General features: G+C 36.5%; 1 protein-coding gene across 14 annotated transcripts in view; it reads left to right on the top strand.

The window, feature by feature from the left end:
• The window catches only part of cadps2 (Ca++-dependent secretion activator 2), a 193,350-nt gene that overhangs the window by 89,705 nt on the left and 83,560 nt on the right, over positions 1–20,085 (top strand). For all 14 annotated transcript variants that reach the window (XM_048159624.1, XM_048159628.1, XM_048159625.1 and 11 more), the window contains 3 exons: positions 90–211; positions 13,385–13,496; positions 13,926–14,065. In XM_048159624.1, the coding sequence (XP_048015581.1) occupies positions 90–211; positions 13,385–13,496; positions 13,926–14,065 (374 nt within the window). The remainder of the gene's footprint in view (positions 1–89; positions 212–13,384; positions 13,497–13,925; positions 14,066–20,085) is intronic.

The raw sequence follows: 20,085 nt of genomic DNA, 5'->3' as shown, positions 1-20,085 counted from the left end.
AAAAGCATGTCCATGAAAAGTGATCAGAACTCTACATTATGTTTAATTGTCACTCAATCTGATCATGTGGTCTTGCGACTTTTGCTCAGATTGTGATCATAGAGGTGCAGGGGCTGAAATCCGTTGCTCCTAACCGAATTGTATACTGCACCATGGAGGTGGAGGGAGGAGAGAAGCTCCAGACGGATCAAGCTGAAGCCTCCAGACCACAGTGAGTATGGTGTTAAAAATAACGCTCAAAAGTAGCGTGAAATATTCTTGTGTTTTTAAAGAAGTAAATGTATTTCGTTTTCCAAAAAAAAAAAAAAAAACTGTTTTCAATATTGATAATATTAAGAAGCAGCGAATCAGCACATTAGAATGATTTCTGAAAGATCATGTGACTCATGTGATAATGATGCTGACAATTCAACTTTGATTACAGGAATGAAATGCGTTTTACAATATATTCAAATACTGTAGTTATACTGTGAAATATTGAGTAATATTTCACAGTATTGCCATTTTTCTGTACTTTTAATCAAATAATAATGCAGTCTTGGTGAGCATAAAAGACTTTCAAAAACATTTAAAGAAAAAAAACTACCAACCCCAAACTTTTTAAAAAATAAGGGCCCGGTTTCACAGACAGGGCTTTGCCTAAGCCAGGATTAGACCTTAGTTCAATTAGGATATTTAAGTAACTTTTATAAATGTACACTTGAAAAAAACATTACTGGTGTGCATCTTGAGACAAAACAATGGCACTGATATATTTTAAGATATATCAGTACAATTTGCTTTCAGTTCAAACAGCTCAAACATGCATTTTAGTCTAGGACTAGCTTAAGCCTTGTCTGTGAAACCATGGGAAGGTTACCTGGAAAGTAAGATTAGCAAATCCAAAGATCAATTCTCAAACAGGATCATGCAAGGTCAAGAAAGAGTCAAAAATCCAATATCATATCCATTATTATACCATAAATGAAAAATAAAGGTCAAAAACAAGACTTCATGAAGATCGACAGCTTTATATCTCACCATGCGACTTTAAATTTCACAGCTGTGGCTTTATTTATCATAATTACAACTTTAAATCTTGAAACCAAACAATAGAGTCACGGTAAGGGCTCCCTCTGGTGGTTGGGAGTTGCTTTATCAGAAACCGATTCAGTCCAGATGCCAGTTACGCCTTTATATAGAATAATTTTATAAAAAATGCTCCTACATGTTTTAAATGTCTCTTTATGTTAACAGCATGTTCAGTTATGTTTTAAATTAAAAACATTTTTACACAGTCATTCATTATTCAGATGTACACAATGTGCCAATCTAACCTTTTTAAGGTCACTGCTCTATTTCATTTCTATAGATCGCTGACTTACAAATCTGTTGGGAACATCTCACACTTGCTTTTTATCTTCAGACCTTGAGCATGAAATCCCTCTTATCTCATCAGCTCCCCATTAGCGTAGTGACTTGTTTTGACACCGCAGACACATTGAAAATATGCCAGCTGCGCAGCTCTGAAGTGCAAATGTAGCTCTGTCACACTTCTGAACCCAGAATGAGACTCTTTTTGTATTTTATTAAGCAAAACAGATGAAATAGTGTGTAAAAAATTAATTTCTGTATAAATTTTGCAACAATGCACATTAGAGATGAGAGAAAAGTAGAGTCAGAATCTCGTTTAATGACTGAAAAGTCAAACTTTGTCTTTATATATCTACACTTGGACAGCCCTAGAGATTGCAGACTCCCTGGCCAGTGTACTAACTTGGAGCTGAATGAGACACACTTTCACATTACTGAAATTGGATTGTATGTGATCTCAATAACATTGTTTACTTAGGAGCATGGACTGTTCTTCCAATCAATACAGATTCAGTCAATACTTCGCCCCTCATTTTTGATTTCATCTTATTGGTTTTAGTTTATTAAGTTCCACATTTGTTGAGTAGTTGTGGAGTTATTGTGTATTTATAGACACAGTTACTTTAATTTTATAAGTAAATAGTGTTCTGAGTATTTTAAGTGCACTTTGATTGCTGATTACTACTTTGTCCAGGTAAATGCAAGAGTCTTTTTCTCAGAGATCACTTGAATCAATCTTACCTCCAGGAGTTCCACTGTAGGCATGAAATGACAAGGAGGAGGAATTCATCAAGCCTAGATGAGTTTTTCTCGCTCTCTGTGGAAGGCGGGTGGCCTTTAAGAATGTAGCGTTCAGTGGAAAGATGACTCAGATCACACTCATTTGGCCAGCCGTTTAGCTATATATTCTAAATGCATGCAAGGAACGCAAAGTCTGTAAGAAATGGCCCATCGATGAACAGCTTGAGATTAGATGTCGCTCCTAACTTTGTGTTAGAAGAAACTTGGGTCTTTTTGAATGTGGGTTTATATATTCACATATTCTATGTAGATATATGCATCTAAAGGGGTCATATATATACACACACTAATAATTTAATTAATTATTCAAATGAAATGTGTATTTATTTATAGATATTTATCCTTTTTTTACTGCTTGTCATGACCATTTTCAAACCTTTCTCTGACCCAACATGTTTTTTTGTTCTGTGCCTTTAAGAAATCCAGTAGATCCATTAGATGGTCTTCACAGTATGATTTCATTGTACACACAGATCATAAAGATCAGGGAAAATTCGCCTGTTATGATCTCTGTAAAACAGTTCTTAAGCACATTGCAACCTAGAATGATATTGTATTGATTACTTTGTATTGTGCACTTACTGTATATTAAGGATTTAAGATTTACAATTGTTTTGGATTTCTTTCCTATACAGGTGCTGGTCATATAATTAGAAGTTCATTTTTTTTATTTTAAATTATTTTTAAAAATGAAACTTTCATATATTCTAGATTCCCTTCATGTAAAGTAAAACATTTCAAAAGTTTTTTTTTTAAATTTTGATGATTAGAGCGTACAGCTCATGAAAGTCCAAAATCCAGTATCTCAAAATATTAGAATATTTCCTAAGATCAATCAAAAAATGGATTTTCAAAACAGAAAAGTTCAAGTTCTTTAAAGTATGTTCATTTGTGCACTCAGTACTTGGTCGGCAGCACATATTATAGCAAATTACTTGCTCCTAGCACAAATTACAGCATCAGTGAAGTGTGGCATGGAAGTGATCAGTCTGTGGCACTGCTGAGGCACAATTGAGCCTTCAGATCATCTGCATATTGTTGGATCGACTGTTTCTCATCTTTCTCTTGAAAATATCCCATAGATTCAGGGGTCAGGCATGTTGGCTGGCCAATAAAGCACAGTAATATCATGGTCAGCAAACCACTTGGAAGTGGTTTTTGCACTGTGGGCAGGTGCTAAAGTCCTGCTGGAAAAGGAAATCAGCATCTCCATAAAGCTTGTCAGCAGATGGAAGCATAAAGTGCTCCAAAATCTCCTGGAAGATGGCTGCATTGACTTTGCACTTGATAAAACACAATGGACCAACACCAGCAGATGTCACGGCCCCCCAAATCATTACTGACTTCAGAAACTTCCCACTAGACTTCAAGCAGCTTGGATTCTGTGCCTCTCCAGTCTTCCTTCAGACTCTGGGACCATGATTTCAACATGAAATGCAAAATTTACCTTTATCTGAAAAGAGGACTTTCGACCACTGTTCACTGTCCAGTTCTTTTTCTCCTTAGCCCAGGTAAGATGCTGCTGACGTTGTTTCTGTTTCAGAAGTGGCTTGGTAGTCCTTTTCCTGAAGATGTCTGAGTGTGGTGACTCTTGATGCGCTGACTCCGGCTTCATTTGACTCATTGTGAAGCTCTCCCAAGTGTTTGAATCAGCTTTACTTGACAGTATTCTCAAGCTTGTGGTCATCCCTGTTGCTTGTGCACCTTTGCCTACCCAATTTCTTCCTTCTAGTCAACTTTGCATTCAATATGCTTTGATATTTCACTCTGTAAACAGCCACCCCATTCAGTAATGACCTTCTGTGACTTACTCTCTTTGTGGAGGGAGTCAATGATTGTCTCCTGGACCATTGCCATGTCAGCAGTCTTCCCCATTAGTGTGGTTTCAAAGAACAAGAGATACCTGGAATTTATACTGTAGGGATGGTCATTTAATGAAACTCAAATGTAAATATTCTAATATTTTGAGATACTGGATTTTGGACTTTCATTAGCTGTACGCTCTAATCAACTAATTAAATAAAAAAAAAAAAAAAAACTTTTGAAATGTTTTACTTTACTTGTAGGGAATCTAGTATAAATGAAAGTTTCATTTTTTTAAAATAATTTACAATTAAAAAATGAAGATTTTCACGATATTCTAATTATATGACCAGCACCTGTATATACAGAATATACACTCAAAAAAAAAAAAGTGCTATATAGCACTAAAAGTGGTTCTTGGCTCGTAATCATAGGGGAACCACTTTTGGTGCTATGTAGCACCATATCTCTACAGCTCCTTTGTGGTGCTAAGTAGAACCCATGAGAGGTGCCATATCGCATTTTATTTCTTCAACAAAAATGGTGCTAAACAGCACCAAGAGTGGTTCTTTAGCTCGTAAAGAACCTTTAAAGGGGCTTAACAGGTTCTTTGTATGGCAGTGGTGCTATATATCACCTTAACCACCCCAAAGAACTACTGAAGAACCGCTAAAGAACCATACAGGGGCTTAACAGGTATTGTATACAGTAGCGGTGCTATATAGCACCTCAGTCATCCCAAAGAACCGCTGAAGAACCGCTGAAGAAACCACTGAAGCGCCAAGATTTGGTGCTATACAGCATTTAAAGTGGTTCCCCTATGATTACGAGCCAAAGAACCACTTTTAGTACTATATAGCACCATTTCGTGTGCAGAATTATTAGGCAAGTTGATCCTATTTTTTCCAAGCACATTTTACAAATTCCAAACCACATCAACCTTAACTACTATTAATATTGTATTGAATCATTTATAAGTGATATATAATTCAGGTGTGCATAATTATTAAGCAGGTTTTCTTTTACAGGCAAAATGAGCTAAAAAAGAGATTTAACTCAGACTGAAAAGTCAAGAATTATCAAATGCCCATGAGAAGGATGCACTACTAGAAATTGCAAAGGTCCAAAGACTCCAGTGCCACCATTTTCCAGAACTGAAACCTACCTGGAGTCTCCAGAAGTGCAAGGTGTCAGGATTATCTTATACCCCCTTTCCACCAGCACAAACTGGGTGCTAGTTCAGAGCTAGTGCTAGTGCCAGTTCGGAGTTGGTTCAACTGACGAGCCTTCTAAGAACCGGTTTGCCTTTCCACAGGCTAGAGAGCAGTACAGAGCCAGGTCTTACGTCACTGTATACATCTCATATTTCACTGCAAAGCTAGCGCTGCAGCGCCAAACACAAACACACCAGGCTTGTTCCAGATACATTGGCTTCTCGCAGAGCGATCGGCGCATGACATCAAAGCTCCGTGAGAACGATCCAAAAGCACAAGGAGTCGTATGCTCTACAAACGCTCCCGCGGATCCACGGCACCCGCCGAATCGGTCCTCGCTGCTCCGATGCATCTCGAACAAGCCTTCTATCAACAATCGCGGATGTTTCACTACTGTTGATGCTCATGGTTTTGCGAACCTACATCGGCATCCAAACACGGCTCGCCGTAATTTGTATATAGACGGAGATTACAATCAAGCTGCTATTAGCTCGATTAGCTGCTATTTCAAAAATGGCGGTCACAGGTGTCTTGTTGGTCATGGTAACCCCGCTCCCAGCCCCTGACGCAAGCGGTTCTTACTTCTAGCCCAGCAATGTTTTGGTGCTACTTATGAACCACTTTTTCTGGTTCGGAGCTGGTGCTTTGTGTGTCGAAAGACAAAGAACTGATTTGAAACTAGGCTCTGGCTCCGAACCAGCACTCAAACTGCCTTGGTGGAAAAGGGGTATCAGAGACTTAGGTTAGCTAAAGAATCCTAAAAAATGACCCCCACATAAGAATCACAAGCTGAAGTGTTCTAAAATACATGAAGACTGTTTTATTTATAGGCTTTACAGACAGATCGATTGAGAGTGAATCTTGAAAGACCAGCACCACATCCTCTTGTACCACTGCTTGAAGAATTTATCTGGCAGTAAGGTGTGGGAATTCATTTTTAGACCATTTCCTATCTGAAAAGTACATCTTGCAGATATGAAATAAAAATGATCTTCCAAAACTTACTGCCAGATTTTGGAAGATATGCGGGTGATCTTCAGATCATTGTCCAGTTGCATGACCCAATTTTGGCCAAGCTTTAGCTGTAAGGCTCACAACTGACCTGACAGTATGACGTTAATTCACACAGAGCAATCAGATCTTGCTGTTTCCAAGATTCGTGCATGTGGCCATTTTTGTTAAAAGGGGTCATGAAAAATATACTGAATTTTTTTTTTTTTTTTTTTTTTTTTTAATCATGTTAAACTAATTTACAATGTCAACTTCATCAGTATATCTCAAAGAGGAAATATATTACTGTATTTATTATTTTTTGTGATATAACTTCTTTAATGTAACAAGTATTACAAGTGGAAGTTCTTCCAATCGAATATGTCTGACAGATGAGATTGTATTATGTTAGAATTAAATTAGAATTACATTTTAATCTGGCCAATGATGTCATTTCCTGGAAATGTGATTACAGAGAAGGTGGCAAAGCATTATTGTAAGGAATTAGATGTTTATTCTAGGTCTTTTATTGCCTTTTTGCACATAACCTACAAATGAAAGTGTAATGAAACCCATTTTCTCTAAGGTGTTTTTACTTGGTTTTTTAATACTTTTGAATGCTTTTCTTTTTTAAATCTTTTTTTTTTTTTGCAGTACTTACTGATTAAAAATCTCCACTGCAAATCTCTCGAGTTTTAAAGATGATTATTATTCACAATTAGTGGCTGGTTTTGTCGATGTGAGCATGTTGCACACAATGGGACTAAATTTAGAAAGTCCTTTTAATGTGAATTATTTATTGCATCATTGTACTGATTTTTATTAGATGTGAAGAACTGATGTTTTGTTGCCTTGGAAACCGTTGACAACTTATTAAATGGTCCTCCTTTCTTGTTTTGGGGGTTCAGACAGCCTCTAGGTGGTGAGAGGTCAGTTTTAGACCAGTAACGCAAACAGACCTCCCAAAATATCCATCCACTGATGGAGCTCCCCAAGGCGGTTTTGGGCTCTGGATAGTGTCAATAAGAGTGAAGACAAAAATGATCTCGTCTGTTGTCGTTATTGGCAAAAGCTTGTCAAAATTCAGTTTAGGAAAGTAAACGGTAACAAATAAAGGGATTAAGGTTTGGCTGGTTAGCATTAGCACCTGCTGGTACACTGAAAACAATTGGTTTAGAAACCAATTAATTACAAAGAAACACTGAATTACTGTAAATTTAAATTTGGAAGTAGAAAGACTAATAATGGGCTTCAGATATCTTCAAAAAATAATTTTGTTTACAGTGTAAATAGCATAACAATGGCTGCAAAGAGCATTTTTCTTCATTGACGGCCATGTTTTCTGACTGAAACCCATTGAGTTGAATGGGAAGGCAAACAGATAGCATTCTCCAGATATTACGCACATCCTTGGTAACATCATAAGGCCGATGGACACCCAGCCGAGATTCGCACAGAAGCTCAGACACCAAAGACAGTGATTCAGCTCTATGACTCAGTGTTTGTTGTAGACACACAGTCTAGACTAGCTGTGAAAAGTGTGTGAGTGTGCTGAAGTTTAATACTTAATTTGATTTAAGAGATTCATTAGTTCCAGCATTTGTTCTGTTGAAGTGTATACTTAATTCATCAGTATATTCAGATCTCATATGCTATAAGCTCAAGGTCAACCAAGTATAGTTCAGTTTTTCTGCATTACAGGCCTTGTTCGAGTTCTTATACTATATGGAAAACATGCTTGGCTTGCCATATGACATTCAAAACTCTGTCTGGGGCCTTGATTGCTTTAGAAAGCAGAAGAACTGAATTAGATGTGGGAGCTGACTCCTACAGTCAGTTTGCTACAAGCAACTGTTGGCCCACTTGAGAGAGAGTCAGTTGGATTATGTTGTTGTGTGTTTACTCTGCTACAGATATACAATATGTCTGCATTTTCATACTGATCCTATATCAGAAACTCACACATAGACGCGCACTCCAAGCTGATATTCCAGCATGCCATACTTGAAGACGACTCTGTCATGCTCTGCCAACTTCTCTGACAGTCAATATTTGAGTCTTTCTTTTGGAATCAAGTCATGTTTTTAGAGTCGAGCCATGTTTTAAAGTCTTTTTTTTTTTTTTTGTCAAAATGTGTTGGTTTTGTTGTTGTTGATTGATGTTTTTAGTCTTTCTTTTGGAGTCAAGTCATGTTTTTAGAGTCAAGCCATGTTTTAAAGTCTTGACTTTAGAGTCAAAATGTGTGGGTTTTTTTTTTTTTTTTTTTTTTAGTCATGCTTTTGGAGTCGAGTTGTTTTTAGGTTGCTTTTTGAAGTCGTCATGTTTTAAAGTCTTGTTTTTTAGAGTCAAAATTAGTTTTTAAGCCTTTTGATGTCATGTTTGTAAGTCTAGTTTCAGAGTCAAGTGTTGTTTTTGGAGTCAAAATTAGTTTTTAAGCCTTTTGATGTCATGTTTGTAAGTCTAGTTTCAGAGTCAAGTGTTGTTTTTGGAGTCAAAATTAGTTTTTAAGCCTTTTTTTTAACTTTTGTTTTATTGGAAACAAAGAACAAGGGATCATCATAGGCATTACAAAGTCAAGACAGTACAATTTCCATGCACTCTTTGGCATGTAATTTCTCACCTATACTCAATGGTCTGTGTACACACTCCATTTATGCCAATACTTAATACATTTCTCAGAGTTAAATCTAACAGAAAATGTAAGTCTCTCCATACAAAATATTTCGTTTACAATTTCCATCCACTGATCTCTTGTTGGAGGATCAAAGTTTTTAAGCCTTTTGATGTCATGTTTGTAAGTCTAGTTTCGGAGTCAAGTGTTGTTTTTTAAGTCAAAATTAGTTTTTTAGTATTACTTTTGGAGTCAAGTCATGTTTTAAGTCTTGCTTTTGAAGTCGAAATAGTTTGTTTATGCTTTGGGTTTGAAGTCAACTCATGGTTTTAGTACTGGTTTTTGAGTCAAGTCTGTTTTGGGGTCAAAATGTGTTTTTATGTCTTGGCTTTGTAGTCAAGTTATGTTTTTAAGGCTTGTTTTTGAAGTCATGTTTTAAAGTCTCTTGAAGTTAAAATGTATTTTAAAATGTATTTAAATAGATTTTTTGAAGTTGTGTATTTTGGGCCAAATTTGTTCTTAAAGCTGCTGTAGGTAACTTTTGTAAAAAAATATTTTTTACATATTTGTTAACCTGACATTATGTCCTGACAGTAGAATATGAGACAGATAATCTGTGAAAAAAATCAAGCTCCTCTGGCTCCTCCCAGTGGTCCTATTGCCATTTGCAGAAATACACCGCTCCCGGTAAGAAACAACCAATCAGAGCCAGGAGGAGTGTCTTAGCAGTGTCAATCAATCAAGCTCGCGTGCGCGCTGATCACACCCCTCCCATGCACAGCGCCAGCGCATACAGGCTTCAAGATTACCGGTGTGCTGCAGCTTTGCTTATGGCGAAATAAAACGATGTTATATGCAAAGGACCACCCTGAAATCTACAAGAAACCATGCCATACATAATTTGTCAGTCCCGTTTTTAAATTATCTTAGTTGTGTAGTTTTTAAAAAATGAAACAAATCAAGCAGGGATACTTACTTGTCAAGCAGAAATGTGGCTGACTCTGCATCGGTTTTTAATCCTTTCAGGACACGTAGCTCCCTGCACCTCGGAAAAGCCGCTCCGATATTTACCCTCGTTTTATTTCGGGCTCTATCTAATTCTTTCTTTTTGGCTTTTTTATCATCGTCATCTGTCTTTTTCCGTTTACCCATCTTTATTTTATGAGCAGGTGCCACTCGAGGAATTGGCAGTTTGGATTGTTTTTCCGCCATAAGCAAAGCTGCGGCACACCGGTAATCTTGAAGCCTGTATGCGCTGGCGCTGTGCATGGGAGGGGTGAGATCAGCGCGCACGCGAGCTTGATTGATTGACACTGCTAAGACACTCCTCCTGGCTCTGATTGGTTGTTTCTTACCGGGAGCGGTGTATTTCTGCAAATGGCAATAGGACCACTGGGAGGAGCCAGAGGAGCTTGATTTTTTCACAGATTATCTGTCTCATATTCTACTGTCAGGACATAATGACAGGTTTAACAAATATGTAAAAAATATTTTTTTACAAAAGTTACCTACAGCAGCTTTAAAGGAACACTCCACTTTTTTTGAAAATATGTTTATTTTCCAACTTCCCTAGAGTTAAACAGTTGAGTTTTACCGTTTTTTTTAATCCATTCAGCCGATCTCCGGGTCTGGCGGTACCACTTTTAGCATAGCTTAGCATAGTTCATTGAATCTGATTAGACTGTTAGCATCTCGCTTAAAAATAAACAAAGAGTTTCAATATTTTTCCTATTTAAAAATTGTAGTTACACTGTGTACTAAGACCGACGGAAAATGAAAAGTTGCTATTTTCTAGGCCGATATGGCTAGGAACTATACTGTGAGAGGCGCTGCGTAATATCATTGCGCCTGTTGCACCCATGGTACGGCAGCAAAGTTCCTTGATTATTACGCCGGAATGAGAGTATAGTTCCTAGCCATATCGGCCTAGAAAATCGCAACTTTTCATTTTCTGTTGGTCTTAGCACACAACGGGCCCTATTTTAATGATCTGAAACGCAAGTGTCAAAGCGCGAAGCGCAAGTAACTTTGTGGGCGGGTCTCGGCGCTGTTGCTATTTTCCCGGCGGGATAAATGGCTCTTGCGCCCGGCGCAAATCTAAAATGGGTTGGTCTGAAGTAGCTTCATTATTCATAGGTGTGGTTTGGGCGTAACGTGAAATAAACCAATCAGAGTGTCATCTCCCATTCCCTTTAAGAGCGAGATGCGCTCGCGCCATGGCGGATTGCTATTTACATGGCGTACACGCGATGAGTCAGTTAATATATATGTGTGTGTATTGGCACGATTGTTCAATTAATTAGCCAATTTCGTTCATCATTATAAGTAGTAATAGGCTGAATTGAAAATAGGTAGCCTAATTCTAATATACGCAATGACTATTCATCATTACATTTTTATATTTATGTACAAAATAATATTCTTTTACACTGTAATCCTTTTGTTTTTAATATTTGGCATGTTTGTGTGATGCGCATCCCTGTGTGTAATAAGCAAAGTCAACGCGCACTGTGGACGCGCCCAGAGGCGCAGTTTCTACCAACGCGCTCTAACAAAAAAATATTGCGCCATACCATTGACTTTAGACCAGGTTTGAGTTGGTCTATGGCGCAGTCTATTTTCAGCTCCTTAAAATAGCAATGCGCGGGCAATGCGCCTGAACACACCTCCTTTTTTGCGCTGAACCGCCCAGGGAGCGCAATCTCATTCACTAGTTTAGCGACGTGCTTCTGTGGAGGGAAAAGCGCGCTTTGCGCGGGTGCAAAATAGGAATGACACATGCGTCGGTGTACAAAGTCAATTGCGCTGGGTGCAAGATAGGGCCCAATGTAACTACAGAAGAGTCAAGTTTTAAATAGGAAAAATATTGAAACTCTTTGGTCATTTTTGAGCGAGATGCTAACGGTCTAATCAGATTCAATGAACTATGCTAAGCTATGCTAAAAGTGGTACCACCAGACCCGGAGATCGGCTGAATGGATTCGAAAATGGTAAAACTCAACTGTTTAACTCTAGGGGAGTTGGAAAATGAGCCTATTTTCAAAAAAAGTGGAGTGTTCCTTTAAGCCTTACTTTTGAAGTCAATTTTTTATTTTTTTTGTCTTGCTTTCAAAGATGAAATTTGTTTAATTCTGCTTTTTAAGTCAAGCCATGTTTTTAGTTTTGCTTTGGAGTCAAAATTTGTTTTTATTTTTTGTCTTTGAAGTCAAGCCATGTTTTAAAGTTTTGTTTTTGTTGTCAAGTTGTGTTTTAAGTCTTTCATTTGGAGCTAATTCTTGTTTTTGGAGTCAAAATTTGTTTCTAAGTTTTGCTTTTGGAGTCTTTTTTTAAGTCAAGCCTTACATTTAGAGTCATGTTTTAAAGGTGCTAAAGAGGATGTTTTGTTTTATGCATTTTTGCAATATTACTTGAAACTGTCTTTACTAACTGATAAAAGACTATTAGGTGCACTGAAAGGAATAATATTAATATACATCATCTGTGCACGAGGTAGGGCCTTAAAAACATCAGCCAATCGTTTACGCGATCATCGCGTAAACGATTGGCCCTCTGGCTTGTCAATCACTGCCGTGACATTCGTGTGCGGCTGCGCGCTCCAGTAACTTTCCACACTCTACAGGCGCCGCATGCAATGTTTTTGTCAGGAGACAGGAGTAACAACTGCAGATTATGAGTTACCTGCGGTGAGTCCGACATAATGAATCCACTAACACGACACAGCGAATGCCGGTGGTAAACACTCGTGTTCCAATACTCGTGCACGAGTTTTGGGAGGCGTTCCCTCGAAATGAGTTGTGACGGAGGGGGGTTGTTCTTACGCATGCGCTCATTTAAAAAACTCACTAACAGTCTTTGGTTTCTCAGTCGACGAAAAGATCCTCTTTAGCACCTTTAAAGTGTAACTTTTGGAGTCGAGTCTCTTATTTTAAGTCTTGCTATAAGAGTGAGGCTTCAAACCTCAGCCCACCCCCAATATATTCCTTTCTTAAAATTAGATTAAAGGGTTAGTTCACCCCAAAATGAAAATTCTGTCATTAATTACTCACCCTCATGATGAACCTCATTGGTCCTCACACACTTCAATCAAACATGTTTAAGCTTCCATTTACGACAACTGATTTATGAGTTGATGAATGTTTCTATGTGTATAAAAGCCTGAATTAAATCTGTTCATCATATAAAGCGATTGAGTCTGTTCAGAAAATTTGGACTAAACCACTCAATTCATATGGATTAGTTTTACGATCTCTTTATAAACTTTTGTTTAAGTATAAACAAAAGTAAGTGTAAGTTTAACTAAGTGTCAAAGTGGTAGTAGCTGTCAATGGAGGGACAGAAAGCTCAAAAAAGATTTCATCAAAAAGATCTTCATTTGTGTTTTGAAGATGAACGAAAATCTTTTTATTAGAGTCATTGTTGTTTAACACTGAAAAAACATGCATAACAAAAGCACTGCCTTACAAAAATGAATAGATACTTTATCATCCCACATACTAATTTAATCAAACACAGACAGGAATATTCAGCAGGTACTCCATCGTGGGTCTGGAGAAGTGGTGAAAGCAAATTAAGTCTCCTATTGTGACGGCTGATTTGTTTTCTTCTTCTACAGGTGGGGCACACAAGGAGATTTCACCACCACACACCCCCTGCCCGCGGTCAAAGTCAAACTCTTCACCGAAAGCACTGGAGTCCTGGCTCTGGAGGACAAAGAGCTGGGCAGGGTGAGACAAGTGTCTGTCTGTCCGTTCACCGCTGAGGTTTACAGCAAGCTGCCTTTGCGTTTGATCTCCACAATGTGCTCAATTATTAGCTGATGTTGCGGGAACAGATGTTCGGCACACAGTGTGTGAACCGTGCACATGTGTCCGTATGTGTGCGAGGGGAAAGTGAGCTACAGGCGAGGAAATCTCTAGTCATTAGGGCTCACGCTCCCACAGTAACAGATGGAGACTCCCCATTAGAGACTCGCACCAAACAGACTGCACCTCCTCCATCCATTTTCTCCTGCCGTCTCTCTCCGATAGTAACCCTCTTTTTCTCTCGTCTCCCCTTCACACCTATTTCTCCAGCTGCCCATCCAGGTGTATCAGTCCTAATAATTTGTTTCTCGTTTTCTCTCTCTCTCTCTTACTGTCTGTCGTTCTGTCTAGGTGGTTCTTCACCCCACCACAAACGGGCCCAAAACGGCAGAGTTTCACAAGATGGTAGTGCCTAAGAACAGCCAAGATGTGGATCTGAAAATCAAACTGGTGGTCCGCATGGACAAGCCCCCCAACATGAAGCATAGCGGGTACGTCTACGATGATGCTCACGTGTGTGTTTATATTATATAAGGCATGAGGGAAAAACAATGCACACAATAAAACTACAAAGCGATATTCCATAGATAAAATTCCATATTTATTTAATAATATAAGGGTCATTTCTCACATGTGGGGAATAATCTCTATTATTATATAAATGATAATATATACTATATATAATTTGTTTAGCATTTGTTTGAAAGAGTTTTTTTTTCCTTAGTAGAAAAAACCCCCATTCAGCTGAATGCAAGTTTACATGAAGGAGTTACATTGGGAAAAGTGTGATTATAGTGCCATCTAGTGTCTGGTGATTGTATATTTCATTTATTATTTTTGTGAGTCCCCTCATCACACATTAAGTTTTCTTGGACTTTCAGGAGTCTGTCTATCTGTCTGTCTGTCTGTCTATCTATCTATCTATCTATCTATCTATCTATCCATCCATCCATCCACGGTATTCCATATGATCGATTATAAAGTAACTAATTAAATCAACATTAAAATAAATAGCATCATTAAATAATATTACTAAATAAAATTGCAGCATTAAACAGAAGTAAACAAAAAATTAAAAGAAGAAACAATGAAATGAATCTAATTTTAATTCAGATTTGTAAATGCAACAAAATTACAAGAAAGGAAAATGACAAATCAGATACAAAATTAAAATGAAATAATGAACATTAAAATAAATAACATTAAATAACATCAAATAGAAATTTGGTGACATTAAACATATGTAAGCAAAAAAATGAAAATAAAAAATATGTTTTTAATTTTTCAGATTTGACATTTTTAAAAGCAACGAAAATACAATGAAGGAAAAACAGATTACAAATTAAAAAAATTAAATAATGAACATTCAAATAAATAGCAACATTAAAAAACATTAAAGGATTAGTTCATTTCAGAATTAAAATTTCCTGATAATTTACTCACTCCCATGTCATCCAAGATGTTTTTGTCTTTCTTTCTTCAGTCTGTCATTTTTTCGAGTTTTTTGAGGAAAACATTCCAGGATTTTTCTCCATATAGTGGACTTCAACAGGGATCAACGGGTTGAAGGTCCAAATTGCAGTTTCAGTGCAGCTTCAAAGCGCTCTACATGATCCCAGCTGAGGAATAAGGGTCTTATCTAGAGAAATGATCTATTTTCTAAAAAATAAAATAAAAATGTATATACTTTTTAATAGGGCTGCACGATTTATCACGATAAAATTGCACGCGATATGGCAAAGGCTGTGATTATTTAATGCGTGGCTTGTCAGAGCTGTACGGCTCTGTGATCAGTTGTAAATGCTTCTCCATCTGAAAGCCAGAGGGCGCTCTTGCGCAGAAAATCAAAATATGCCCTGCAGCAGAAGAAGATAACATGCATCATATCGCTGTAGCTGAATAAACAGAAGATTGAAACGCTTTGATTAATTAAACATGACTAATAAACACACGACTGCCTTATTCTGTGTAAGAAGCCACATCATCTCACAGAAGGACGCTCAACTGTCGTTATGAAGTGAGTTTGGAGTAAAAACATGTTATTAAATGTGGTCTTTTATTGGACAAGATGTTAATAAATGCTTCTCGTGTCTGAAAAGATGTTTGACGCGTGTTGCTTTTTCAAATATACATTATAAGCGACTCAAATTCGCAGTGCTTTCAGATGGATTAGCATTTAGAGATTTAGAGCGTTTAAGCGATAATCGCGTTCAAGTTCAATGTTATTTTTCATATCGTGCAGCCCTACTTTTTAACCACAAATGCTTATCTTGCACAGCTCTGCGATGTGCCACACATTACGTAATCACGTTAGAAAGGTCACGCGTGACGTAGGCGGAAGTACCGCGGTAGGGCGAAAAACTCCATCTGGCTGGGATCATGTAGAGCTCTTTGAAGCTGCACTGAAACTGTAATTTTGACCTTCATCCGTTTGGAGTCCATTGAAGTCCACTATAAGGAGAATAATCCTGGAATGTTTTCATCAAAAACCTTAATTTCTTTTCGACTGAAGAAAGAAAGACATGAACATCTTGAATGACATGGGGGTGAGTAAATTATCAGGAAAATTGAATTCTGAAGTGAACTAATCCTTTAAGAAATTAAGCATCATTAAACATAAGTAAACAAAAAAAAAAATCTCAAATTAATTATTTGTATAAGTGTTTTGTAAATTTTCCTCCACTTTTTTTTTTTACATACCTAAACAGCAATGTTTTTAATGAAACAAATTGAAAATGTTCACTCTATGACAAAAATCTGCTCCTTCTGTCTTGGTTTTCACTCCTCCTCTGTCAGTAAATGCCATAGTTTCCAAAAGTGAGTAGCACCAGAGAAGATGTGGGGGACCAGCTGTTGGGGTCCTTCCCTGAGCGGGGCGAGGTCAGGGGTCATATCAGTGCCATCAGCCTGCTAATTACACAGAGGCCCTGCATGATTCCTCTATAGAGCGGCTCCCTGAGAGGCCTGTCCTAATTGGCAGAAGCCTCTTCAACCTGGAATTACCTCTTTAGCAGACCCCACAAGACAGATACAAACTTACTCTGGCCATTCTCACACAGATATAGAGCATACGTTTGTGCTGAGACATATTAATAATCAAATTTATAGGATTAATTGTGACATTTTATACAATGTTTAATTGCTTACTTTACCCTCTTCTGATTTCTGTTATCTATGGGACACATTACACAATTTTTTAATGAATAATGATTTAAATTTCCGCCTGTTCCTCACACAAATGTGGCGTCGGAAGACTTTGAATATGCCGCACAAATCAGAGACTATTTTTATCATGCTTTTGATACTCATTAAACATACAAAATAATTATAAGATGAATTTATTTATAATATGCTGTTCAAGAATTCAGAGTCGGTATTCGTAAAAGCAAGAAAATTACTAGAGGAAAAACAGATTAAAAATGAAATAATGTACATACAGATAGATAGCATCATGAGATAATATTTAAATAAACATTTGGCAAAAGCAAGCATAAGTAAACAAACAATTAAAAGAAAAAAATAAAATTAATCTAATTTTACTTCAGATTTGGCATTTGTAAATGCAGCAAAATTACAAGAAAGGAAAAAAATTAAACACACTGTAAAAAGAATTGTTGGTTTAACTTAAAATAGTAAGTTACCTGGTTGCCTTAAAATTGAGTTCATTGAAATTAAAGTTGAGTTAATACGATGAAGGCGATTGTTTTAATCAACAGAAACTCAAAATATTATATTATCTGAACCACATTCATTATTGAAGTTGATTTGACAAAAAAAAATGTGATAACAAATCATGAAAATAATTTTTTTTACAGTGAAGTAAACAAAAAATTAAAAGAAAAATATTTCAAAAATTAATATATTTTTGATTTGCTGGTCAAGAATTCAGATTTGGTATTTTTTTAAAAGCAAAGAAAATACAAAGAAGGAAAAACTTATTTTTAAAGTTAAAAATTAAATATTGAACATTCAAATAAATAGCTATATTGAAAACATTAAATAATAATAAAAAATGGCATCATTAAACCTAGATAACAAAAAAAAAAAAAAATTTTTATAAAATATATATTTTTTTAAATTTGGTATTTATAAAAGCAGCAGCATTACAAGGGAGGAGAAAAACAGATTTCAAATTAAAAATTAAATAATGAACATTCAAATAAATAGCTTCATTTAAAAAAAAAAACATTAAATAATAAAAAATTGTCAACATTAAACCTAAAATAAACAAAAAAATATGGAATTTATTTTTCTGGTCAAGAATTTAGATTTGGTATATTATAAAAGCAACAAAAGTACAACAGATTACAAATTAATAATTAAATAATAATCATCATCCAAATAAATAGCTACATTAAAAAAACTTTAAATACAAATTTGGCAGCATTAAACCTGAGTAAACAAAAAAATCAATACATTAAATATTAATTAAAATATTAAATGAATTTATTTTGTTAATTACTTTTTTATACCTACCTAAACAGCAAAGTTTTGAATCAAATGAATTGTAAATGTTCATTTTATTTCCAGACAAATATCTGATTTCTTCAACAGGTCTTATGATCCTCTTTTGAGATTCGTAAGACCAAAATCATACCATTTCACTCTTAGGTTTTGTCCAATTACCCATATACCCACACACATCCACCAAAACAAACACCTGATGACTATCCCAGTGCATGTGAAGAGAGGGAGCGGGATCGGCGGGGAGATTTTCAGGTTGAGTGCACCCCATTAAAGGAAGCCATCTGTTTATTAGCAGAGCGACTGAAGAATTGGGAGGCATTCAGTTTTGTGGAGTGACCCTAACCATGGCCCTGAGAGAGAGAGAGAGAGAGAGAGAGAGAGAGCTGCCAGCTCTAGTCTGATCAGTCTGTCTCTGTCTCACTTACGCTCACTGGCGCACGCTTTCTCCCCCATGCTCCTTTTTACTTCTTTTTGTATCCTTTAAAAACCATCTTTGCCCTTGTTCGTTCGAGGGCCAGGGCACACATTAAAGCCCTTTTTACACATTCACATTTTTCTCTTGTGAAATCTCCTTTAACCTCACCTTTAGGTTACAACCGCACATCGCATTTATGACTCATTGATTTGTGTTATCGCATGCGAGATTATATATTGCTAAGACAGAAAAATAATAAGACAATATTATTTACATATTAATATTTTGAATTAACACATTATTATATGTAAGTTTTTCATTTTGGGAATTTTATGGTCATTTTTATTCATTTTTTTTTTATATTTCTGTTCATTTTTATTTATTTTTTATTTCTGTTCACAATAAGAACACTTGTTTTAGAGCCAGGAAATAATGTTCTGATTGCTACAAGAAATAATTATTTGCCAATCAGCTTATATATATATATATATATATATATATATATATATATATATATATATAAATCTGCTTATATTTATATTTATATATAATGCTCATTTATTTACTAATGCATTTACACCATAGAACAGTTCAGTTTATCTGCAATACCGCCGTTCAACCACATGGGGGCACTGCTACCGTTGTAATAACATCTAATGACGCTTTCTTGTAATGCGTTTAATCTAACTTTTTACAGTCATATTGACATAAATTATGAGTTTAACAGTTGTATTATGTTTAAAAGCTCAATACAGTATCATAACGTGCATTATATAATGTATTTGTGATTAACTTATTGACATTTCCCGGATGTTGAGTGGAGCCTGAGAACAGGATATGGCGATAAATAAAGTGTTTATACAAACAATTTGAGCACTTTCTAGCCGTATTTTTGAAAGTAGTCTGACTCATTTCAGTTACTTAAAGTGGGTTTATTTAGCCAGTGTTGTGTTTTCTGCTATTATAATGTATAATACGACCGTATCATATTAATTTCTCGAGGCGTGAAATTAAATAGTCCCGAACTAATCATGTCAAACACGCATTTGCAGCTCTTTTCCTCCCTCAGACTGTTTCTTAGCTACACTACTGATAGGAAAACATGAACTCTTTCATTATTATCGAACAAATGTTGTTTTTAGAAGATTAATATTATTATTCGTCCGCCGCAGAGTGAGCGAAGTCGGCTGGAAAGTGCCCGCGGCGCGCCCGTTCACCCGGAGGTCGTCCTGCCCGCCGTTAGCCCGCCATTGTTGCCGTCCAAATGGGATCATGTGTATCAGAAAGGTGTCGGAGAGTGAGCTGAAAATCACTTTCACAAGTGGATGATTACCTCTGCCACATGTTAACCCAGGCTGGCCCGCTTCCATGCACTCATTGCTCCTTCAACCTTGACTGGAGCTTTCTTTCCCCCACAGGCCCTCTATGTGTCCGTTTATGAAGAATTGATTTCATCTCACCCATATTTCTGCACACATCCTTCTTTTTTTTTGTTATATTTCCAAGAATGTGTGGTAATCAATAGCCTACGATGCTCTGTCATTGAGTGAACATGAATTCAGGCTTTTGGGAATTGATGAATGGCTAAAACCTGACAGCAACTAAACACTAAATAAATAAATCAAGTTT

The sequence above is a fragment of the Megalobrama amblycephala genome, linkage group LG15 (genome assembly GCF_018812025.1).
Source record: "Megalobrama amblycephala isolate DHTTF-2021 linkage group LG15, ASM1881202v1, whole genome shotgun sequence".
NCBI lineage: Eukaryota > Metazoa > Chordata > Actinopteri > Cypriniformes > Xenocyprididae > Megalobrama > Megalobrama amblycephala.
The sequence above is the reverse complement of the archived record's forward strand: the minus strand, read 5'-3'. Positions and strand labels throughout refer to the sequence as shown.